The following is a 25,399-nucleotide window of genomic DNA, read 5'->3' as shown; positions in this document are numbered from 1 at the left end:
TATATATATATATATATATGTTCTCTTTGATATTTATTATTATAAAAAAAATAAAAAAGGGAAAACGTTGGGATTTTTCCACTCATCCAAAACTCGTTATGCACACAAATTTATATATTGAATAGGTATACACCCCTATACTCCTATACAAACAAGTGGAAAATTTGAAACTCTACCTGAATAAAGACAAGAAGTAGAAAATTTGAAATTCTTGAAGCTTTGATATCATGGCCTTCAAGTTCCAAGTTCTTAGTTTGAGCTTCTTCAAAGGTTCAACCATAGCAAAAACATGCTCCTAATTTGGAACACGTGAGGTGAAGATGATCTTATGCTCTAATTAGCAGCTCATACACATTGCTGTTGTTGTCCCCATTGACACGCTTCAACATCTCGAAACTTTTACGACTACCTAGAAATTCAATCCGTTTGAAACTCACGTAACCATGTTCTGCTGTTTCTTTACTGGAGTACACTGATCGGAGCCGATCGGCATGCCTTGAGTCTGTGTTAATAGCAGCCTCTATTTCATGGACTGACATGCTCTCCTGCAATATAAATACACATGCGAGTATATGACCCTCCATTAAGCCAATGGCTGAGAATTTTGCAGCAAAGTACCAAAAAGTAGGGAATGTCTAATTTTGTACCTGATAAAATGCATAGATATGATCTAACACCTGCAAGCATGCAAACCCATTATTGCTGAAAAATGTTCTGGAAGATGGCCCCATCTCAGCAAATCGGTCAAGAGGGAACAGAATGGTAAGAAAATGGTTTTTAAATACCAATTCAGATTTCTCACTGCCGACAAACAAATAAAAGAGAACTACTGTGAGATGATATAACATTTGGGCAAATATTTTCTTTTACATTTTGGGAGGGGGTTGGGGGTGGGAAGGAAGAGAGAGATCAACAACCTTTCCTTGAGCAGCCTCGTTAAGTTTGCAAATGAAGCTTCTGAATCCTTGCCATCAGCTTTTGCATCAAAGAATACAGATGTATGGTGCTCAGTAGCATCTTCAACACTGACATTCTCGGTGTAGATTGACGCGGTTGAAGTTGGTTCAGATATGGACCAGCAGATTGAATCCAGAAGGCTGATAGGGGTTATTGGACGCATTGGGGTTTGGCAAGTCTGCGAGAACAGAGCACATAATTAAAATGGTGTACTAAGATCACCTATTTTCTCTTATAAAACTACCATTAGCAACAAAAGTAATCAGTTAATTGAAGCTGTTAACATTATGCAAGCACTGAAAAATCCTCATGGGCCCCTAACAGACATGAACAAATAGAAACGTAGCCAAATACAAAACTGATTGTTAACTTGTACTACAATGTTCTCATTTGTGTGATACATTCCAAATTAAGCTGATATAAAGTAATTGTTTAAATTTGAGCAAAACCATGGTGCATAAGTGATTATCATATCAAACTAAACAAGAAGCATAGATTGATGAAATACCACAGAGAACCAAACCCGATCGAGCATTACCTGCATACGAAGACCACGTCGATTTCTGACCCCAGCTTTAGCAGAATTCACAATTCGTTGTCTCTTTTCATGGTTTGCTTTATTTTTATAAGCTTGAACATCTTCAGGGACTTTTCGCACATTCGTTTCCTAGTAAATCAATAAAATAATATTGTCAAATATCAACTTGGACACACCAAAATCATAATACTACATATATAAAAATGGTATCATTTGAAGAATGCTTAAAGGCATTCACCAGCCACCAATCACGAGTTTATTAAGATTTGAGATAATTGTGAAACCTTTTCAATTATTGTAGGTATATTATTTTAAGTTAAACCGTAGCAGCAAAAGATACACCTTGTTAACAGTTTTTTTTTTTTTTTTTTTTCTTTTTTGGTTAAAAATTATAAAAATATCTAGACCTGAAACCATGGGTTTGGGGCGGAAAAGAGTTAAAAATCACTGCAAAAAAAATCATTTTCACAAAAATGTGTAGAAAGAAACCTCATCTGCACTGCCATTCTGTGACTCTTCAAGCATCATACCAACTTGCCTGGCCAAATCTGCAGACATGTGCACAAGCCTTTGCACATACTTCTCTTTGGCTGTTTTCAAGACCCACAGTGGCTGAGACAAATCAAACACCAAATTAAGTTCATTGCAATTTGCAACAAAAGAAATATACAGAGCACTCCATCATCTCTAAATTTGCAAGTGATTTAATCAATTCTACGAACAATATGAAGACAGCAAAAAGTTATTATAGAAGGACATTCGAAATAGTCAAGTGTGTGAAAACACTTCACGCCGAAATAGTTATTATGTAAATTTATCAACAAAACTAGAGTGTAAATAGAGCAGATTCAAATAAACCAAAGGATTCTTTGTAGGACTCACTGTAACGATATTGCTAGAGTGGCCAAGATATTTACGGCTAGCAGAGCCTTCACACACTACATGACTTGCTCTGCAACCAACAAACCATTGATCAATTAACGTAACACCCTCTCTACGAGCAGCCTCAATAACCTGCCAAATAGGACAAATGATGTTGAGAGAAGCTCAGGGAAACTGTACAAACTGAGAGGGCTTCACCTCACCATTATCTAGTTTGACATTGGAAAAAACCCAGCAAAAATTTCTTATACAGCTAAAACAAGAAGAAAGAAAAAATATATTTTGTTTTAAAAGTAACTAAGCAATTTTTTTCCTAGAAATATAACTTTACCTTGTTCCTCAGTTCAGATGAAATGTCTAAGTCGACATGCATGGAGTGACCAGACAGAACAGAGTCAGTACTTCTGTTAGACTCTCTTCCAGAAAAGGGGAGATGTGGTTCTTCAATCGTGTCCAATGGCTTGGCTCCGCGAGCATCAACAGGAATACACGAATTTTCTGTACTGATAAACCCAACAAGCCTGTTGAACTCATCCAACCGTATACCATTCTGTCCAAAACTCTTGATACTGTAAAGTGATTCACTCAACCTCACTGCAGCACACAAAAGAAACTGGATTTAGACTAATCAAGTAACATATACCATTTGAGTGGGTTTTCACCTAACCAATGCAGAAAATATACACTGGCCTCTCTTACCATTCTTCCTAACACTATCCACAAACCAGCCAATCGTAACAATCGACAGACCATTTTTTAATCCATGCTTCAAAGCATGCTCAAACTTGCGTCCACCAAAGCTGTTACACTTGTTAAGGATTGCACACGACTCACGAGCCTTACAATTTACACAAACAATAACACCACATGCATTAAATATTTTCTTCTTGGTGCCGGTATAACACATATATTAATGCTGTCAACCCTCCCAAAGAAAATTGAGATTTTTCTCCCCAATATATATTTAATATACCAAGAAAATGAAGCTAGAAGTAACATAATTTTGAAAAGAAAGGATATTTGGACCACCAAATGGGTACATTGAGGATGTAAGTGAGGGCTGTACTGGCCACCTAATCTCTCAGTTGCTTCCTTGACCTGTTTCCTTGCTTCTGCCAAAACAAGAATGACAAAGATGAACAGCTGCATATTTTAACAATAACACTTATTTAATACGTCACATAGAAAACCAAGCAGCTACAAGTTGAAGGCTTATCTTTTTACCTTTGGATAGACCAGTAACGCAAATAACAAGGCCGGCAAAGGGTGCGCCTGATCGAACCACAGGCTCTGACCCAATAGAGGATGCGGCCGGAGACGCAGGCGCAAATGGTTGCAGAGCTTTAAAAGAAGGCAATGGAGATGATAGCCCAACAGACAGCCTAGAGCAACCATTGCTCTTTACCACTTCCACTGTACCACCACCACCACCCATTACAAATTAACCATTAACCACCAGGTCTCTGTTGAAGTTTTTGATAAAAACTTACAAAACAAATGTTACAGACAAAGAGATTGTTGTCTGTGTTCTTGAAATTGAGAAACTCGACCAAATCTTAAAAGGGTAACCAAGGAAAAGGACAAGGAACAGGAATTGATTGGTGCGCGGGAATAAAAAGGAAAATATATTTCGAATAAACTAACAATTGAGTAAACCCAATTAAGTTGAAGAAATGAAAGAAATGAAATGACCCAGAAATAAAAATTGAAGGAAAAAACAAGTGAAAGTGTTTTCAAAGATGGAGGAATAAGAATCTTATTGGAAAGGGAAGATAAACAAACAAAAGTGGCAGTGAGGAAAGAGGCAGAGAAAAAGAGTGAGATTCACAGGCTGTGCAGACGAAGAGTGAATTTTGAAGACTGCATAGTAAATTCGCTTTCTTTGGGTTTCCGAACAAACGAAATGACTGAATGAATCCAAAGGTTGAGTCTTTAGAGGGCGAAAAAATCGATTTTTTGAATGACGTGCTCTGTGTTTATGAGTTTTGAGTTACTTTCTTTGCCTTTTGCGCAAAATGGGTTCGAGATAAAAAGTGAGAGAAACGGGAATTGCATTGCAATGCAAGCAAATTCAAAGTACCAGAGACAGACAGAGAGGCAGCACACTCGGTCAAAAGCTTTTGTTTCCTCAATTGGGCCCCTAATTTCGCTGGAACTACAATTGTACCACTCTCTCTTTTATTATGGGTTTGGGTTTCACAACAACCAATCGGGCCCCACCACTGACAACAATACCAAAGTGAGCCTTAATTAATTCGATTTAAATTTCTTGACCAAAAAAAATTGATTTCAATTGTTCTGCTTAGCTTAATATACATATGGATATGGGTTTTGTTAACGTCAATCCCCCAAGCGCACGTTAACGATTTCTTATTGATTAAATGCGTGTCTCATAGTGATTTATGTCAAAATTTATTCACGTGTATGCGCGTGTGTGATAAAGAATAGCGTCTCGTATTTCTTATTTGTATGAAACTATGAAATGGATGGAGTTGTATATCAACATGATATCGACTGAAAAAAGACTATAATGTGTTAATACATGCATGCAAGACACAATCAATCACAATGACAAAACCAAGTAATTCAATGCTAAGGTGACCATCTTGATCTTGATTAGATTCATGACATGTATTGACAACGAAATCAAACCCACTAATCAAGTCTTGTGTCTCTCCCAAAATTAATCAACTACTTATAAGTGATGGTTGGAAATGGTTCACATAATATAAAGGGTGAGGTGAGGAGAGAGAGGTGCTGTCATTTCCGTGGAGGATGGTCTATAAAAAGGTTCACGCACACAATGGACAACGCATTGGTTGGTACCACATTTGAAAGAAACATGGTGGCCATTTTTGTGGTCAGTGACAGAAAAAAGATAGTGTTATTTACTGGGTTCAGTGGGGTGGAGTTCTTGGAAATTCAATTGCTGTCGTTTCAGATTACAGTCCTTTTCCATGATCTCCTCCAATTTGACGCCTCTGGGTCACCTAAAAGTTGACCCAAATTCTTAATAAGTAAAACTGTCATATGAAGTAACTGTTGAGATGTAACGTGCAACCCATAAATAAATAATGCCATCAGCAGCTCAGCTTTGTCAAAAACAAATAAATAATCTTGTGGTTGACTACCATTTAGATAAGCAATTAGTCATCTGGTGTGTACCTATTCAATAGTCATGGATAATCGAAATGAACGGCGGAAAGAGAGCTGATGCCAGCAAAATTTAATAATAATAATATTTGCTATTAGTCTTGTTGGAGAAAAAATTTATAGCTAGGGAAGTTATATTATATAGTCAGAAAATACTTTGGTGAATATGAACAGAAAAGATGGCAACCTGGTTAGAAAAAAAGAGAAATGAAAATATGGGACACAACAATCACATCCAACAGTGCTTTTTTCTCTATGAATTATGAGGCAAGCAGTGGCAGGCAGCACTATTGTAACACTCAGTCACTCAATCTTCTTGGATGTGCAGACTTTTCTGACAATATCAGATTTCAATTTGCATCCACGAGAGAGAGCTTCTAGGACCAGGGCATCAATTTTTTGCTCTTCCTTCTCATACACGTAGAAAACTACAAAGGCAGCAGGAACCCCTGGAACAGTATGACAATAAGGAAACTAAGAACTTTTTTAAGGCCTCAACTACCAAAGAATAAGTATGGTAGTCCAAAGAAATATGTAACTTGAGAGAACGAGAGAGAGAGACCTATGACAAATAAGTTCCGAAGTGAAATGGTCCCAAGGAAGCTGAGAACCAATAGGGAGAGAGCAACCTACAACATCACCATTAAATATAGAGTAACCGTCAGAAACTAGGAGAGGTGCAACACTATAAATTACTTCAAGAAAGTTCTGGGAAAATGTTGTCTCCCTAGTATATGCATTCTGGACCTCTTTAGGCACACTCTATCCTAGTGTTAGAACTTAAAAGTAATGCATCAATGCAGTACATGAACTTATACGCAATCAAACGAAGATGGGAGCAGCAGAGCAATACCTTAATGAACAATAACCCATCGTTTCCCTTGCCAAGAGATTTTAAAGCTCTAACAGATGCATTCCATGATGAGGCTACCGATCTGGTGATTTGTTTCGACATCTCTTCTGATAAGTAGAAATGTGACGAATCAAGCTTCTCAATTTTATACCCTAATCTGGAACAGTGAAATTTTATTTGTAGTTAGTAGTTAGCTTAACTTCAAATTGAGAGCTGAGCAAAATAGACGTTTTCAAACCAAGCAGCATATGAATATATACAAGAAGGTCATAGGCCATACATCTTTTCTGGTAAACTGGCATGGATGAACACGAATATTGAAGCTGCCAGGAGAAGCTTTGAAAGCATAGTAATTATTGTAGATCCGGTTACAATGAAGTTGTAGTAGATTGCAATCAAAACTAATAACGCCTTGAAGGTTTGCTTTTTATCCTTCCAGAGTAACGTGTCAGCAACTGTCAAAGGCAACAGCAGTAAATGCATTAATTCATTTAGTGCAATATTTGAGTGCATGCATACTGTTATTCTCTCATGCCGACTCGATCATAAGGATGTCATTATGCCTCTTTTTGGTGAACCTTTAGAAAACATCAAATAAGATGAATAGAAACTGATGAGTCATACCCATCCCGCTTCCAAGATATATAGAAGCTTTAGACGGCCCTTCTCTTTTACGTGGTTGTTCAGCCCTCAAATGTGGGTATGACTCGATTGTCCTTTTCAGACCCTCCTGCAGAAAGTATGCATCGCATTGTCACAAGAGAAGCACCTAAACCAGAATTTGGGCAAAAATGTACATTGACAGGCTGACTGCTTAGACCTTTGTAAAGCCTCATTAATAAGTGCAAATCAATAAGAGAGATGTTTGAAGCAATACTCTCTACTTTAATTACAGCACAAACAACACCCTAATCAAAGATTCACAATTTCACGGCATATACTGGCAACTTTCATTCAGACAGACGCTTGAAGTGTATATATAGCTGGCTCAAAGTATCAAAAGTCTAACTTATGATGGTTAACTTTTTGCTAGCTCACTATATGAATTCATCAAATACCAGATAACCAAACAGGTCAGCAGACATGCAACATGAAAAGGCGGTATAGGTATGAAAAAAAAGAAGAAAAAATGTAAATATTGTATTCCCGGTGTCAAGTGACATGTTCATTAAGAAATGACGACCAATGAAGTAGAAGAAATGAAGTATTAATAGAGTCCGAGTCTAAACCCCAAAATAGCATGCATGGTCTTGTCTAAGGACTTTCTCATAATGTTTCCAAGGTGGATATATGTAGTTGGATGTTCCAGTGACTCTGCTAAGTGCAATTCAATTCATTAACAAAAGGACTTATGACTCTATGTATGAAACATTATAGAACCTGAAGTGATACGATGGGTGTGTAGCCGATTCGATCCTGTGCTTTTGAACATTTAAAAGATCTGCTGCAAGAGAGGAGTCTAACTCTTGAAGGGGTCAACTGTGGAACTTTCATTCCATATGGGCCTAACAGCTTATATGTCCACTCCACCACATGTGCAATTGGCATCACAACAAAGGCAGGGATTTTTATTCTTGGCCTGCACACAATACCCATTCAGGGAAAATGGAAACCAAGAAACAAAAATTTCAGGTTATTCAATTATATAAAAAATAGGAATTAAAGCCTTACAGGAAGTATGAAGAAGGGCCATTAAACATAGGCTCTGAGGTGTAAGTTAGGATATACATCATTCTTTTAGTAGTGATGGAAGACTACAATGATTACATCCCAGGTATGCTTAAAATGAAAGGATTAAGAAAAAGAAGTACCTTTCATAGCCAAGACCTTCTAGAATAAGTGAGACAAACTCCCAAAACTTGATAGGTTCCATATTGGTTATAAAATATGCCTGCAAAAGCAGTCTCTTTTAGCCAGAATGCCAAAATAGTCTCTGTATACTTTAGCTTGACATCAAGCGGACATGCGAAGTAACTTTTAAAAGACTGCCAATCTTTTAAACCAAACATAAGGATGCAAGACTCTGCCATCTTTTAAATTCAAGCCTCACGGTAAAACAATTGCACTTAAAGTTGGAATTGTTTGATTCCCTCCCTATAAGAAAGTTGGACTTGGAAGAAGATAAAAATTAAGCAAAGAAAAAGAAAACTGAAATCTCTCTCTCTCTCTCACTCTCTCTCTCTCTCTCTATTTTTTTTTTGGTCGAAGTCTCTCTCTAATCTTTATTTCAGTGGAATACATATAGTGTTGGAATACCTGTCCCGCAGCTTTTTCTGCAACCGTCCCTTCTGATGCTAGAGCTCGCTCTGCACATATATGGGCATGTGCCACATTTTCAACATATGTGAAATCATAAATGTTATTGCCATCACCAATAATGAACTGTTCATTCGAAAAAGGAAGAGAAAAAAGTGAGCATTAGATATTGTTGAAGGAGGACTTTATTAACACTGTTGCAAGGAAGACGAATGTGTAAATTATCACCAACTTACTTACCTTGGATTTCCCTGCTCTGGCGGCAACCACTAAAGATGGAACCAGCAACCTATCACCAGGTCCAAAAATGCTGCTAGGGCGTATACAACATGTTAGAAGCCCCTTAACACCATTTGCCTTGATTACCAATTCTTCTCCTTGGGCTTTAGTTGCCGAATAGAAATCATTGTGCTGAAACCAGTCATACAACACAACCCATAATTATATACGTATTGAAATACAATCTTGCATTGCTGATATTCATTCAATTAGCAATACTAGTACCTTAGGTGGATATGGCAAAGACTCCTCCCCATCAAAAATCCCATGAATCCCATCAAAGACAACACTAGGAGAGCTAGTATAGATAAGTCTCTTTACTTTTAGCTCAGTACAAGCATCAATTACATTCTTAGTTCCTGCAAAGCATTAAGCATAGAACATTGCATAAACCCCAACAGTCCAAAATCCAAAGCAAACCAATAAAAACCAAAAACAAAAAGCAACATTTTGATTGTTTACCTTCCACATTGACCGAGTGATGGAGCTGGTAGTTGTTGACGGAAGAATTGGGAGCCGCCATGTGGAACACGACCTCAGCTCCTTGAAATGCTACAGATTGAATGCAGACGAGCACGTAAGATTGAATTACGCAATACAAACTAGCCGCCATTAATACAATTTCAAGCTTGAAGGAGAAAACTGACCTTGAAGAACTTGGCTCTTGCTTCGGAGGTCAATGGCCACGTACTGGGCGCGGCCGGAGCTCAAAGCTTCGGCGAGAATGCCATTTTCCTCATAAGGTTCTAGATCAACGGTGGAGCCGAGGTCGGCGATTCGGACCCGAAACACGTCGTATCGGATCAGCATCTGAACCAAATGGCGAGCTGCGAAGCCTCGGCCTCCGGTCACCACACACCATTTCTCGTCCCCAGACATAGCAAGAAGAAGAAAGTGGTGATTGGGAACAGTGAAGCCAATAAGGATCTGAGAGTGGGACTGTGAGTCTGACTAAGCAAAGAGACGAAGAAGATGACGGAAATTCCGGGAGAATGAGATGGAAAATCAGAGGAATCTAGTTGACGACGGATTATAGATGAAGAATCGTTGATGACCCACGCCAATCGGCCCAAAATCAACCCGATTTATTTGGGATTGTGGCCCAAAATAATAAACTGGGCCTTCGAACGTTGGCATAATAACAGCTTTTTGACCAAAAAACACTCAGACTCAACTTTTTGGTTAATTTTCCCTCCCTTTCCTCTGCTCCAAACAAATTTTCGAATAGCTTCTGTAAAAACCATTCCTTTACGGCTTTTCTCCTTCTTGTATATTACAGACAGTTCACAGTTTTCAGTTTTACAAAGAACCAGACAATTTCTGCGGAGTGAGAGTAGTGATAACAAGAGAAGACTCAAGGGAGAAGAGAAACCAAACATGGCCTCCAAGTCCAAGCCTTTCTCTTCTACCAGATTCAACTCCATAGTCGAAGACGATGATGATTTTCAGATCCCTCTTACCCAAACAGCCACGGCTCCCAAGCCGTCCAAGAAACTGAAGCACTCCAAACCTTTCAGCTCCGACAAGGAAAACATTCCCCCCAGTTTTTTCAGCAACCAAGACTCTATTTTGGTGCAAACCCAGGGTTTCAAATCCACGGCTATTGAAGATTTCAGCTTGGATTCCATACCTGCAAGCTTCGACTATGGGAGCCTCGATGGTGATAATTTAGCTTGCTCTTCTGCGTGCGTTGATGAGGTAAAAGAAAAGGAAAAGGAAAAGGAAAAGGGATCGTTAAAATCAAAAGGGGGTTATCTTTGCAATTCGATAGAGTCTAAGTTAATCAAGCCTCGAGCTGATTGCAGTTTGGATTCTGGTAACGGCAACTCGCCGAATGAGGATTTTGAGGAGCTTGATGTGCTGCTCAAGCTCTGCGATCAAGCAGAAGAGGGAGAGAGTGTTGGTGTCAGTGGAATGGAGGAAGGGTATGGAATTGTGGAGGACGAAAATGGGGGTTTGGTACAGTGCCCTCTATGCGGGGTTGACATCTCGGATTTGAGCGACGAAGAGCGTCAGGTCCACAGCAATGAATGTCTTGACAAAGTGGAAATTGAAGCTCAAGATGTAAGTGTAAAGTTTCAATCTTTAGGAAGATTTTCCCTTTTGATTGTAATTGCTAATTGAAGTAGTGTTGGGTATTTCATCTCAAGCAGGCTTCGATTCCTGAAGAGGACCAAAGAAAACCTCAAGTTTCTGGGCAAGTTCTTCAGTGGCTACGCAGCCTGGGCTTAGAAAAGTACGAGGATGCTTTTGTTCGAGAAGAAATTGATTGGGACACTTTACAATGGCTCACAGAAGAGGTATATAACATAGCATACACTTAGTCACTTAACAAATGCATAGTTGAGAACTTGAGAAACTACACTCACCCTTTGGTTGCTTGGTTAATGGATTGAATTTGTCTTTTTAATTGGTTTCTTGTACTGCGAAGGATTTGTTCAGCATAGGCATTGCTGCACTTGGTCCACGAAAGAAGATTGTACATGCCCTTACTCAACTTAGAGAAGGGACTACTAGTCCTGGAATTGAAGCACAACCAAGAAAAAGGAGCGCTAGTGGAGTTGAGACAGTCAATGATGCTTCGGAAGAACCAGTTGATAATAGTAAAACAGCTGCAAACAAGTTGATTACAGATTATTTTCCAGGTTTTACTACTGCTAGGAAGCAAGTTTGCACCACCTCTGGAGAACAGCAAAGGGTAGAAAAACGTGGGTCAGGTTCTGGTCATAAAGGTGGTGCGGCCAAAAATCATGTGACTACTCGGAAACTCAGGGATATTCCCTCGTGGTGTTGCATACCAGGAACACCATTTCGAGTGGTAAGAGGCCTTGCAAAGGATTGTAAATGTTTCTGTTGTATTAGATTAAGGACGAAGACATTTCTCTAGTATGTAATTGTTCTTCAGCTTTAGCATAAGTTAAGGTGCTTTCACCTTCTTCATTTATAATCATGAGGCAGGTCTTGTTGCTAAGTTCATTTTTGTCAACATTTGCAGGATGCTTTCAAATATCTTAGGCGGGATTGTTCGCATTGGTTTCTCACTCACTTTCATATGGATCGTAAGAATGCTTTTCTTTTCTGGGTTAAATTTGATCTTGCTTGTTTGTCTGGAAACGTACCCCAGTTGGAGTGATGGCAACTACTACCTTTGGCTAAAAATGTGTGCAGTCATTTGTGGGTCAAGGTTGTCTGGTTTGATATGATTGCATTTGTTACTGCAGATTATCAAGGTCTAACGAAGTCCTTCTGTCATGGAAAGATTTATTGTTCTTCCATCACAGCTAAGCTTGTAAATATGAAGATTGGCATTCCGTGGAACAATATAAAAGTTCTACCTCTCAACCAAAAAATCAATATTGCTGGTATTGATGTGACCTGTTTGGATGCAAACCACTGTCCTGGTTCTGTAATTATACTTTTTGAGCCACCCAACAGTAAGGTGTGGTCCAAACTTACTTCCTGACCCACTCGGTAGTACTCTGGTATATTTTCTTTTCCTATCTTCTTTTGGGGTAATGATCCTGGTTCCTTTTGTATCTAGGCTGTTCTACATACAGGGGACTTTCGGTTTAGTGAGAATGCAGCAAGCATGTCTTTTTTGCAAACATGTTCTATCCATACTCTCATCCTTGATACCACTTATTGTAACCCACAGGTGAGTCTGACCCATGAATTGTGGCATTATGTCAAAAGTAATTAACTCCTAATTTCCATAATGTCAATATACTAGCTAGTATATGTTTCGCCATTACACTATGCACTAGTCTGTCTGGGACAAGTTGATACTTAATTTTCGATCTTTCCTTACTACCCTCAGCAAATAGTTAGTTCGTTTTTTTATCATTGGAAAGTATATTACATCATACAAATCTAGAACGAATTGAATTTTACTCCCATTTCATGATTTTTTGCAGTATGACTTTCCAAAGCAGGAGGCTGTAATACAGTTCGTCATTGATGCCATTCAAGCCGAAACTTTCAACCCTAAAACTCTATTTCTGATTGGCAGCTATACTATTGGTAGAGTTCACTGCTCTAACGCATCCGTACCACTTTATTGCTCTATATCATTAGATTACTTTACGAAGTGGTCATTATATTTTCTTGCAATTATTGCTTTAACCCCATTTCACTCATCTCTCTCCCCATTCATGTGTTTTATTTTCATTTTGCAAAAGGAAAGGAACGACTTTATTTGGAGGTTGCTCGTGTGCTCCGGAAAAATATTTACATCAACCCAGGAAAGCTGCATATTTTAAAATGTCTGGATTTTCCTGAGGAGGATATGCGATGGTTTACATCAAATGAACAGGAAAGCCAAATCCATGTGGTGCCTATGTGGACACTTGCAAGCTTCAAGCGACTGAAGCATATGTCCAATCAATATGCGGTGAGGGGTTACCTTTTTTATTAATATGTTATGACCTTGGTACTTAGATATACCCAAATTCTAATAAAGTCTGGTCTTGGGATAACATATTTGATTCTCTGAGGTTTGTGAAGTTGTATTGTGTTATGAATTTCCTGCCTAGATTAAGTTACCCTTTCTGTGAACTCAAATTCTACTGATTTAGATGGGCTTAAAAGAATGTGGACTGAAGTTTAGAAGTGACTACTATTTTGACTAATTCCTTTCTGCTGAACTTTCAGAGTCGATTCAGCCTTATTGTTGCTTTCTCTCCAACTGGTTGGACTTTTGGTAAAGGAAAGAAGAAGTCTCCAGGAAGAAGGTCGCAGCAGGGCACCATTATAAGGTGACATTTTCTCCATTTCCATAGATGGAAGCTTTTGACAGTTAAACGTCATGCAATATAGTAATAAACGCTCCCCAGTAAAAAAGATGGTGTGGATTTTGTAAACCCTACTGTTGATGTAAGCCATGTCACTGGCAGTCGATTGTCAAACATAATTTAGGCTTCTAGCTATTGCATGTGAGCATAGCTTTTAAAGTGAAACATGAATTGATGCCTACTTTCAAATGTGTGAAAAGTTACAGATATAGTATAACATGTGACTAATTAGAGATGATGGTCCTTGCAATGCAGGTATGAGGTCCCATACAGCGAGCATTCCAGCTTTACAGAACTCAAAGAGTTTGTGAAACTTATATCTCCAGCTGACATAATACCGAGTGTGAACAATCATGGACCAGACTCTGCCAAGGCTATGATTTCTCTTTTATCATCTGAATCACAGGCTTAAAATTGTAATCTCCTAATAAACGTTTACATGCTAAATTGGCACGTGTAAATGATGGGCTTAGGTTCTTGTTCGACAGGAGGCCAACTTGCAAGAGTAGTGTTAGTTCTAGTCTTCTAGAGGTGGTCATTTTGAGGATGAAACTTCATGCTTGCATAGCTAAATTTGTAATCTCCTGACTAGCTGACTTTGCTCATTTGACGACTAATCTTCCTATTCTTATATAGACGAGCCTGGTCATATTCAGGAATAAAGATTCGGATTGTCCAGTGCAATATAAAGAAAAATGCTACTGGCAATCACACATTTCTTATAAAGAAATATTATTGATAGTCCCACACGCGTGTATGGATGGTTGTTAGCTGTTGGTGAAAGTGTGTTTCCATAACTCATCGACGGCTAACCACCATGCGTACGCAAACGACTGTCCCTACTACAGACGACTGTCCCTACTACGACTCCAGTAAAATAGGTGAGATATACAGTTTTCTTGTATTTCACGTTTGAATTATATTAGAGATGGAGACGCAGTACCAAAAGAATTGATCAGTATTATTGCCCCAATTGACAGGACATGTAATGTGGTTATCCAATCCAATAAGCATCTTGATCAAAACGTATTCCACATGCCTTCTGTTTTTTCTGAGAGTCTGGTAATTTTGGTCTGCTGTGATTTCATTTCCTTAAGGATAAAATGAAACCAGAACCTGGGTAAATATAGTTGAACGGTGATGATGATGGTAGCTGAACCAAACCAAGCCTGGTAAAGACAGCTAATGGCTTGAAGGCAATCCCTTCAACCACCTCCTTTAATTTCCTTTTTTCGACTCTATTTAATACTCACGAGTCACAAGAAACCCAACAAAGTGTGACATCTTCACTCGCATCCATAAACAGAACTAATAAATTCCCCTCAAGATAAGAGAAAAACCAGGAGGAGGAAGAAGACTACTTACATTTGGACTTGGAATTCACACACCCCAAATTTCATTCCATTAATGAAAAGAATTTAAGGCACTTAAAAGCCCCCAACTAATCCCTCATCTAGTTGGTTCTAGTTGGTGTTTGCATTAACTCTTTTCCACCCACCACCTTTGATGATCATATAAATATTAACCTCCTCATCACATCCCCTCTTCACAAGAATATATGCCAATCCCATCATCCGCCATGGCTAGCGAACGAGATCTCTTGTCCACAGAGATTGTGAACCGTGGGATTGAGTCTTCAGGCCCCAATGCTGGCTCTCTCACGTTCTCAGTCAGAGTCCGAAGGCGGCTGCCGGACTTTCTGCAGTCAGTAAACCTAAAGTATGTGAAGTTGGGCTACCACCACCTCATAAACCATGCCATATACTTGGCCACAATTCCTGTGCTCGTGCTGGTTTTCAGTGCTGAGGTTGGGAGTTTGAGTAGGGAGGAGCTGTGGAAGAAGCTTTGGGACGATGCACGTTATGACCTTGCAACTGTGCTTGGTTTCTTTGGTGTTTTTGTCTTCACTTTGTCTGTCTACTTCATGTCACGCCCTCGCTCCATCTACCTTGTTGATTTTGCTTGCTATCGCCCTCATGACGACCTAAAGGTTGGTTTTACCTTAGTCATATTATTATAGTCACTAATTAAAGCATGTTTATAATGTGGGACAAAAGAATTGATGGGTACACGGTGCTTTGTGATGTTCTTCATTAGGTGTCCAAGGATCAGTTCATAGAGGTAGCACGAAAATCGGGCAAGTTCAATGAGGAAAGCCTAGAATTCCAGAAGAGAATTCTGAACTCATCAGGCCTAGGGGACGAGACATACATCCCAAAATCAGTTATCACGTCGACCGAAAACACGGCAACCATGAAAGAAGGCCGAGCAGAGGCCTCAGCAGTAATGTTTGGGGCACTCGATGAGCTCTTCGAAAAGACCAGGGTCCGTCCGAAGGACATAGGTGTCCTAGTAGTAAACTGCAGCATCTTCAACCCTACGCCATCCTTATCAGCCATGATCATAAACCACTACAAAATGAGAGGCAACATTTTGAGCTACAATCTTGGCGGTATGGGCTGCAGTGCCGGGATCATAGCAGTTGATTTGGCTAGGGACATGCTTCAGGCCCATCCTAATAACTATGCTGTGGTGGTGAGTACTGAGATGGTGGGATATAACTGGTACCCTGGTAGTGACAGGTCCATGCTCATTCCTAATTGCTTTTTCCGCATGGGGTGCTCTGCCGTGCTGCTTTCAAATCGCCGCCGTGATTACCACCGTGCCAAGTACCGGCTAGAACACATTGTTCGTACACATAAAGGCGCCGATGACCGGAGTTTCAGGTTTGCGATTTTCATCTTGCTTGCTTGCTAGTTATTTTTTGCATTTACCGTTGCGAATTTATTTACATAACAAGTCATAATACATTATGCTTCAACATTTACTAAGGGCAACGTTAATGACCACTAGAGAGTTCCCCTTTTGCTGTTTGAGAAGAGAGCTATTAAATTTGGGACCCAAGTTCAATCAAGTAATTGACCTTCATCCTAGAAGATAACAGGGTGAGAGGTTTGGCGCTGGATGTTAGTGGTCCATGGACTAGCATTAATTGATTGGCCCATGACAGAATATTTTAGGTTCAACCCATTAATTTTTTTTGGGTACAAGGATAAACGAGAAAGGTACCATGTATCAATTTACAGTATCTAGTTATTGTAAATTAGGTCAATGGGTCTAGTTTAATGAAAAAGAGCTTGACCTGCAGACGAGTTCTTATGTTCGAACACCATGACATCATTTGTGTGTGTGTAAGAAATCTCCTCCTATATAATTTAAACTATTGCTTGTACTCAGTGGCGGATCTATTCACAGGGTAGGATGGGTGCCCCGCCCATCCCAAAGTTTTTTTTAATTTAAAAAACCTACATATATTATAAGGGCAGCCTTAAAAAATAAAAAACTAACCCAATACACATGTTGCCCATCCAAGAGAAAGTGATCCCATATATTTTCTCTCCTCTTTTGGCTACATCATATCAGCTTGTTTATCTCTTCTATTATATAGCAATCCGACGACAGTAACATCATCTTCTTTCCCCCCCTATTTGTTGCATCTTCCTATTATCTTGTCTAGGGAGTGGACAACTTGACTGTATATTTTCCTCTACTTTCTATAAACAAAAGTATTTTCTAATTCTCTAATTTTTCTATATCTTTAATTATAGTTTTAATTTAAAATTGAGTATTCTAGGACTTACGTAGGGATTGAATTAAAATTTTGTGATTTTGTTGAAATTACTTGTGGTTTTTGTTTTTGTTGTTAAGCTTTTATTTATGTATAGATGCATTTAAGGGTAAGACTCATTATGTCTTCATGACTAGCTGTATCTTTTTCTGCTTATTAATGAAATTCACTCGTATCGTCGAATTTAATATGTAAATTCTACCTAGTTGGCTTTCCAATCCTGGATCCGCCACTGTACTAAAAAAAATTATTGTAAATTAGTGCTTGGTGCAAATTAATCACGACCCTTAATCTATGAACTAACCTTGTAATTAACTCAACTACAACATGTGATGCCACAGGTGTGTGTACCAAGAGGAAGATGAAAATAGATTGAAGGGGCTGAAGATCAGCAAAGAACTAGTGGAAATTGGTGGCGATGCTTTGAAAACCAACATCACAACTTTGGGACCTCTGGTCTTGCCCTTCTCAGAGCAGCTCCTCTTCTTTGCTACATTGGTTTCAAGGCACTTGTTTTCTGGGGGAGGCACTTCACAGCCATCTTTATCGTCGGGGAAGAGGCCATACATCCCCGATTTCAAGCTTGCATTCGAGCGCTTTTGCGTCCATGCAGCAAGCAAGACAGTGCTAGATGAGCTGCAGAAAAACCTTGAGCTTAGTGAGGAGAACATGGAGGCTTCTAGGATGACACTACACCGTTTTGGCAACACGTCAAGCAGCAGCATATGGTATGAGCTGGCTTATTTGGAAGCAAAAGAGAAGGTGAAGAGAGGAGACAGGGTTTGGCAATTGGCATTTGGTTCTGGATTCAAATGCAACAGCCTTGTTTGGCGGTCCATGCGCCGCGTTAGGAAGCCTTCTAGAAATCCATGGCTTGAGTGCATTGAAAGATACCCAGTGAATCTCTAATAAGCTAAGCTGGAGATAAATGTGTTCTTCTGAGAATTACAAAGGTAGAGAGGCCTAATTTTTCTTGGATGACAGTGATGAGAAGAAGAAGTGACTGTTACAAACTGTCCTTTACAATATTGCATTTGCTTTTTTTTTTTCTTCTCAATTATCCTTTTGGCTTTTGGTCTGAATTTTAATTAGGATATCGGCAAGTCAGGCATAGTAATGTGCTGCTTCTTTCTTTGTAAAGTAATTAATATGAAGGTATTTGAATTGTGGTACTTCTGAATCTGTTTATAGATGGATCAGTGTTATTTGCACTGCTGCAAAGAAAGTGCATAGTGTCTTGTAGAATGGAACCTTGAATTACTGCAATAAAATTTCCCTTTTGTGTCTGCTTTTGCATACGCTTTAATTATTTAGCTATAGCAAAGCTGTCACGTACGTACCTTTCAAGATATGAGCTTATAAACAGCTACTTTTTGTACGAGGAGGGTTGATGGTTGATGGTTGATGGTTGATGCTTTCAAGTTTTAACTTTCCACATTGGTGGCAGTTGGCAGTTGAGTGTCATGTGTAAGTCCTTCCGGTTCGAGATTGTGGGTATGTCATGGCGTTGGTGGTGAAAGTAGCCAATCTCCCCTTAAATTTTCATTCACATAAAAAATAAATCTAAATAAATTTATAAATATAAAAAAATAAAAAGGTTACAACTTTCCAAATCTAGCTAGTACTACTAGCTAGGCAGTAAAAGCACGAGCCTTTCTATTTATTTTATACAAGCCGAAACGCTCTTAACCACGTGAGCCTTAACCACAAACATTAGAAGCCTATAATCACTCAAACTCAAAGAGACTTTATTTTTACATGAAATCACTGTAACTTTGTGTTAGCATAAAATTAGGGCAAGAATTGTTGCAACCATGTTCTTGATTTCCCACACTCAACAAACTCAAACCATGCCAGAAGCTCCTCTTCAATCTAAAACCTCCCACATATCCTTCTATAAAATGAAATTTTGAGACCTATCCTGATTACCAAATTCCCATCTCAGCCTAATCCATCACTTAAAACCGTACCATGGCAACTAAAATTTGGCTCATGATCTTGATCCTTAGCACCATTTTAATAGTTGGCGCAAAGAGTTCACAATACAAGGACCCCAAGAATGAGAGCCTGAGGCTGGCAATGGCAGCTCGAGATGCCACAGTAACCATCAATGAGGTTACCAACACCAGAAAATTCGTCAACATGATCCCACGGCTTAAGACCATACAAACATTTGACACGCCGGTGCTTGTTGATTGTGTCGGGGGCTTGATTAGCGGTTTAAGCAACACGCGAAGCATGCTTAAGAGGCTGCGACATCTTAATAGGATGTCACCTACATCCGTCTCCAATCGGATGCTAACTCGTTGAAGAACATAGTGAACCGGTTCAGAAGCTTCAACAACATGTGCCAAGTTGCTATGAGAAATGTTGATAGGACCATTGTGGTAATGCTGAACCGGAAACTTGAGGACGTCATGATGCTTACTGATGATGTGGTGCATAAGATTTCTCAGCTCAAGCTTAATTGATTTGATCAACAGATTATAAATGTAACAGATTAGCTCTTTACCAAAACAAAAAAAAAACACAGAAAATTTCTAAATTTGTGGATGAACCGTACTTACATGCTTGTTGGACTTTTAATCTGGCCCAGTTGAATCTATTAACCGTTGGAACAAGCTAACCAATTTGATTCAACGTTTAAGAGGTAGGACCTCACTTAAGGACCATATATAAAGCCCTTGTTATAGAGTTCTTGTTAATGGGTCGACCCAAGTTTGGGCAGGCCCAGCTTTTTATATATTCATTTTTGATCGATTATTTATTTATTTATTTATTTTGTTTCGAGATTAATCTCCAATAAACTTATGTTCGTAATAATAATCATCGCAGTGAAAGAAAGACAAGAGGAATAACGTAAGTTTTTGAATTTTTTATTTAATAACCATTCAAAATTGTATTTGACCCAAGACATCCTCTGGAGACTACTCGTTGTGTTTCATGCACATTGTTGGACCTTGAATCTGGAAAAATGTATAACAAAGACCAAAAGTTCCCTCGTTTTGAACAAAAACTGAGGGTTAAGGGTGGGAGAGGGATCTTGGTTTAAATTTTATTTGGCAAGTGGTTTTTGGGTCAAAAATATAAATCAAACACGTTAATTTCGATCGATGACCCAATTGATGAACTGAGTCAAGTGACCCATAACGCCATCAACCCAAAGGTGTGCTGTGAGAAGTACCAAAATTCTCTACGTATTTTCCAGTCAAATACTTCTTTACTCGGTAGGTTTTATTTTTCTGCTTATAAAAAACAAAATAAGTACGTATTTTCAAGTTCTTGACCGAACAGTCGCCTGTACTGAACAGGACCTAGTACATAGATGGTTGTTGAGAATCCAGGTTAACTGAATTTCCATTGCAAAATTCAATAAAAAAGGACATGTAAGAAAAACATGTAAATTTAATAGATTGTAATAGAAGATCCACAATTTCCTTAACCTTAATGTTAAAATTGAGAAACTAGGAGCAAACGATCTCTTGTAACTCTACTATGATATATGGGGAATCGACTTAGGTGTAGGAGTACATGCACTATCTTTATTAACTGATCTAATTCACACATATATTAAATCACACAATCCGCATTTCATAATAAGAAAAAGTTATCATGTGATGAGTACGAATTTTGCATTCGATTTAAATTTAGATGTTGTCAGATTGATAATTCGAACTATAAAATTAGGTAATATCGTCATTTCATGATAATATTTTGAATATTGCATGATAATTATAGATTGATAGATAGGTGTCCATAAAAAGGATTGGCTGCGTTGACATGCAAGATTAGTTTGAAGAAGAATGAGTGGGGCCAAGGCAACGTGCTACACGTAATGGCACATATGATATTGTCATGTGGTCTTTGCCGCGGCAAATTATCCGTACTCGGTTCTACGAAGACGAGTTGGTTTAAATTAAACCCCTATTATTTGACATATAAGATCATTTAGACCGATGATTAGCGAACGCGCCTATTTATTTTCCAATTAAAAAAATATATCAATCATTAAAACAATATGAACACTTTGCTAATTGCTATTAGTGCATGTACTTGTGACATAATTCAGTGAGAGAGGAACAGTGGAACTACCATAATTTTAGATTAATTTAGTGGACTCAGATCTCAAGCTACACATGCATGGTCAACTTGTATATCCCATGGGAACACGAGAAGTCAAGCTAGTCTTATGCTAACTAATCCCATATATAAATAGGCTTCTGCCTCCCAATTTTCTATTAGTTCATTGATTTTATTTCTTTAAGATTTGCAATCGGAAAATAATGCAAACGTACAAGACGGAGTCAAATTTTGCTTTACTCGTGCACTTCTATATATGTCATATAATTTTACTGGTAATCTAATGTACTCATCTTACACATCAACCGTAACTCAAGTAAAATGAATTCGGAGTGTGGCATTCAAATATATATATATATTTTCAATGACATTCAAAACGGGTGGTGGGGAGGGTTGAGTTGTGTGTGTGTGTTTAACCATTGTGCACTACTAAACGCAAAATCATTAATTCATGATTGAAGACAGTGAGAAATGAGAGTTTACCAACCGGGTTTTGAAGATTGTACAGATATAAAATAACATAGATTGTTATGGACTTAGGTGTACTGAATCTACCAACAACATTTATAAATATAATTGTAGTTTACAACTAGGGTTAGAAGAAGAAAATGTCAACCTTCCCTCTCCATAAATAGGCCTCATTTCTCAAGTCCATACACATGCAAAAAACCATTACAAACTCATATATTGTGTTTGCTTATACTCTCCAACTTATAGCTAGCTATATCCAAACATCAAAATGGCTGCTGCTGATAACCAAACCCGCCTTATTCACTCAGTGTCCAAAGTAGGCATCATAGGGGCTGGTATTAGCGGAATTGCTGCAGCCAAACAGCTTTCAGGTCACAGTCCTGTGGTGTTTGAGGCCACTGATTCGATTGGGGGTGTTTGGAAACACTGCTCTTACAATTGTACCAAACTCCAAACCCCTCGATGCGATTTCCAGTTTTCTGACTACCCTTGGGCTGAGGGGGACAATTCAAGCTTCCCTTCTCATGTTGAGGTCTTGGATTATTTGTATGGCTATGCCACACACTTTGACGTGTTGAAGTATGTCAAGTTTGAGTCCAGGGTGGTGGAAATACGTTATGTTGGTAATGATCAAGCTACCCAGCTGCCTGTGAGTTTGAAATCCGGGCAGTATGGGAGTCTTTTGACCGGCCATCCTGTTTGGGAGGTCGCCGTTCAGACGTCCGGAGATCCAAACACCATTCAGGTTGTTTTTTTCCTGAAAATTGGGCTTTACACAACTTTTATTTTAGTCACCATCTTCTTTCATGCATGCTTATTGTCTTTATGATAAAGTTTGCATGACTTTAATTATGTTTTGATGATATATTTATTGGTAACATCTTTCGGTTAAAATTCATCTAGACATTCTTATATAAGATATGTCATCAGCAATACGGTCAATAAATTAATGTTATATGTTTCAAATTGCATGTTATGAGTATGGGACATACTATAAAATTTATTTTTTTTACGCATAGTTGTATTTGTGATGTGAAAATTAACGACAAATATGACATTAAATCATAAATATGTAAACTTTTTAGTTGGTTTGTTAACTAATACTTGTTTGGATTTTGCAGTGGTATGCATTCGAGTTTATTGTGATTTGCATTGGGAAATATGGAGACATACCAAGAATGCCAAGTTTCCCGCGCAACAAAGGTCAAGAAGTATTTCAAGGCAAAGTCTTGCACTCCATGGATTACTCTAAGCTTGACAACGAAGCCGCTCGTGAGCTCCTCAAGGGCAAGAAGGTTGCAATTATTGGCTACAAGAAGTCAGGCATTGATTTGGCTATGGAGTGCGCCGAGGCAAACCAAGGTATATTTATTTAAAAAAAATCTCATCCTAAATCCTAATTAGTGATATTAATAATGCTAAAAACAAAAAATAAACCCACTTAAGGGGACAGAATGGTCAAACTGGTGGGAACTGTCAGTCTGAAAAGTGACATTAGCAACATAGATTATATATTAAACTCAGTTGACCACACGTTATCAGTATATTACCAATTATAGCTTGCTTTGGGCTTTAGCAACAACTTGATTAGCCAAAATTGGCATCAATTTGTAGCACATCATGATCACTTAGCCAAGCCAATGAGATCTAGCCCACTCGAAAAAGGCTTTGACTCACAGACCAGTGATTTCAAATTCAAATCCCTATGACACCTTAGTAGTGTGTGTGAGAAACACTCTCTTTCTTATAATTTAAACTATCGTTTGTATTAAAAAAAAATATAGCAAATGATCAAGTGGGGATTTAAAAACATAAATTGACATTTTTTCTTTTGGTCAATTCAAGGACCCGATGGGCAAGCATGCACAATGGTGATAAGGAATTTGCATTGGACTGTTCCATCTTACTGGATTTGGGGACTTCCATTTTTCCTGTTTTATTCAACAAGGTCTTCTCAGTTCCTACATGAAAGGCCAAACCAGAGCTTGTTCAGAGCCCTGCTTTGCCTTCTTTCATCCCCTATGGTAAATTCATATTTATCTCTTAAATTCTTACACTAATTATACATTGTTCAAAGGCAAAACTCAAACTTGGGTACTCTTTTTTCTTCATGAATAGAGGATGGCAATTTCCAAGTTCATAGAGTCATATTTGGTGTGGAAGCTTCCACTTGTGAAGTATGGACTGAAACCAGATCACCCATTTGTGGAGGACTATGCTTCTTGCCAGATGGCTATTTTGCCTGAGAGTTTTTTTGCTGAGGCAGACAAGGGTAAAATATTGTTCAAAAGGTCACCAAAGTGGTGGTTTTGGAACGGAGGAATTGAGTTTGAAGACCACACCAAATTGGAGGTTGATGTTGTGCTTCTTGCCACTGGCTATGAGGGAAAGAAGAAGCTTCAATCTGTGTTACCTGAGCCTTTCCGCAGTCTCGTGGTTGACTCTTCCGGGACAATGCCTCTATACAGGTATGATACGTTGTCAAACTATCAATTTGAAACGAGCATAATAGTTTAATAATAAGCCAAAGTTGTATGTACCCTTAGAATTCTTAACTGATTATATGAATGATTGCACATGTTATTTCAGGGGTACGATCCATCCATTGATTCCCAACATGGCATTTGTGGGGTTCATAGAGAGTGTTTCTAACCTGCACACAGCAGAGTTGAGGAGCAAATGGCTAGCAAGACTAGTTGAGAATGAATTCAAGCTTCCCACTGTCCAAGAAATGCTTGACCAGATCAGCAGAGAGATGGAGGTGATGAAGAAGACGACCCGGTTTTACAAGAGACACTGCATTTCCACTTTCAGCATCAACCACAGCGATGAGATATGCGAGGAGATGGGATGGAAGTATTGGAGGAAGGACAACTGGTTTTCAGAAGCCTTTAGCCCCTATAACAGCCGAGACTATTGCGAAGAAGAAAACGATAATTAAATTCAAGAAGTGTAATTTGCGTTGGGCTAAGAGGAAGTTTATTTTGGAGTGCAAATATCGACTCCCTTGAATTTTATTATAGTAATTAACCTTACCTATTTGTATGTTTGGGGACTTAGGCTATTATGCACCCCATTTGCTGATCTATGCATTTCTTTTCCATATTCATATCATTCATAATCTGTGTTAAGCTGTTTGATCAATAAAGTAATAAATTTGTGAAATTGAAATCTTATGCCCTGAAGATGGAGATTTTGCCCCTTTGTTAAGGTTGAACAGAAGTGAAGCTTCACATTTTTTTATTATATATTTTTATTCTATAATAAAGAGACAAAAAGCATATTCTACTTATAAGAATAAATTTAAGAACAATTATTGTATGGAACACTGTGAGTCACATTATTTATAATTTGTCCTGCAAATGTGGTTCAAATTCAATCCACATGAACTCTGCTTAAAGAACAGAAATACAACTAGGAGAGCCAAATTGTGTGTCCTCATCACAATTTTTATTTGTAGAAGCAGACAAAATTCTCAAATTCTTATTTTTTTTTCTCATCAATCATTGGCT

General features: G+C 38.5%; 5 protein-coding genes across 6 annotated transcripts; 3 read left to right on the top strand and 2 right to left on the bottom strand.

Moving 5' to 3' along the window:
- On the bottom strand, window positions 52-4,488 carry LOC18788727. Its single transcript, XM_020566324.1, has 10 exons — window positions 3,602-4,488; window positions 3,398-3,489; window positions 3,077-3,179; window positions 2,709-2,971; window positions 2,378-2,509; window positions 1,985-2,107; window positions 1,496-1,624; window positions 918-1,135; window positions 648-801; window positions 52-545 (listed from the first exon to the last, which is right to left on the bottom strand). The coding sequence occupies exons 1-10, from the start codon at window positions 3,810-3,812 to the stop codon at window positions 327-329; spliced, it is 1,644 nt and encodes a 547-aa protein (XP_020421913.1). The 5' UTR covers window positions 3,813-4,488; the 3' UTR covers window positions 52-326.
- LOC18791941 (3beta-hydroxysteroid-dehydrogenase/decarboxylase) lies at window positions 5,592-9,960 on the bottom strand. Its single transcript, XM_007222155.2, has 12 exons — window positions 9,566-9,960; window positions 9,381-9,470; window positions 9,144-9,277; window positions 8,880-9,050; window positions 8,640-8,765; window positions 8,195-8,274; window positions 7,764-7,962; window positions 7,008-7,113; window positions 6,664-6,838; window positions 6,384-6,540; window positions 6,093-6,159; window positions 5,592-5,979 (listed from the first exon to the last, which is right to left on the bottom strand). The coding sequence occupies exons 1-12, from the start codon at window positions 9,795-9,797 to the stop codon at window positions 5,834-5,836; spliced, it is 1,683 nt and encodes a 560-aa protein (XP_007222217.2). The 5' UTR covers window positions 9,798-9,960; the 3' UTR covers window positions 5,592-5,833.
- LOC18788872 lies at window positions 9,954-14,438 on the top strand. 2 transcript variants are annotated; one of them, XM_007225494.2, is made up of 10 exons: window positions 9,954-10,982; window positions 11,072-11,218; window positions 11,350-11,736; window positions 11,914-11,977; window positions 12,140-12,357; window positions 12,460-12,573; window positions 12,833-12,938; window positions 13,097-13,308; window positions 13,569-13,672; window positions 13,964-14,438. In XM_007225494.2, exons 1-10 carry the CDS (start codon window positions 9,969-9,971, stop codon window positions 14,118-14,120), a joined length of 2,523 nt encoding a protein of 840 aa, XP_007225556.2. In that variant the 5' UTR covers window positions 9,954-9,968; the 3' UTR covers window positions 14,121-14,438. The 2 variants fall into 2 exon arrangements, with proteins under 2 accessions (XP_007225556.2, XP_020418997.1); XM_020563408.1 differs by lacking the exons at window positions 13,569-13,672; window positions 13,964-14,438 and having other exon boundaries at window positions 13,102-13,302.
- LOC18793503 (3-ketoacyl-CoA synthase 10) lies at window positions 15,009-18,557 on the top strand. The gene is made up of 3 exons (XM_007222310.2): window positions 15,009-15,698; window positions 15,806-16,434; window positions 17,678-18,557. Exons 1-3 carry the CDS (start codon window positions 15,267-15,269, stop codon window positions 18,243-18,245), a joined length of 1,629 nt encoding a protein of 542 aa, XP_007222372.2. The 5' UTR covers window positions 15,009-15,266; the 3' UTR covers window positions 18,246-18,557.
- On the top strand, window positions 22,156-24,992 carry LOC18791095 (probable flavin-containing monooxygenase 1). Its single transcript, XM_007227099.2, has 5 exons — window positions 22,156-22,632; window positions 23,009-23,249; window positions 23,733-23,911; window positions 24,006-24,355; window positions 24,477-24,992. Exons 1-5 carry the CDS (start codon window positions 22,156-22,158, stop codon window positions 24,826-24,828), a joined length of 1,599 nt encoding a protein of 532 aa, XP_007227161.1. The 3' UTR covers window positions 24,829-24,992.

Source organism: Prunus persica, chromosome G1 (genome assembly GCF_000346465.2).
Source record: "Prunus persica cultivar Lovell chromosome G1, Prunus_persica_NCBIv2, whole genome shotgun sequence".
NCBI lineage: Eukaryota > Viridiplantae > Streptophyta > Magnoliopsida > Rosales > Rosaceae > Prunus > Prunus persica.
This window is presented reverse-complemented; position numbering and strand designations above follow the sequence as displayed.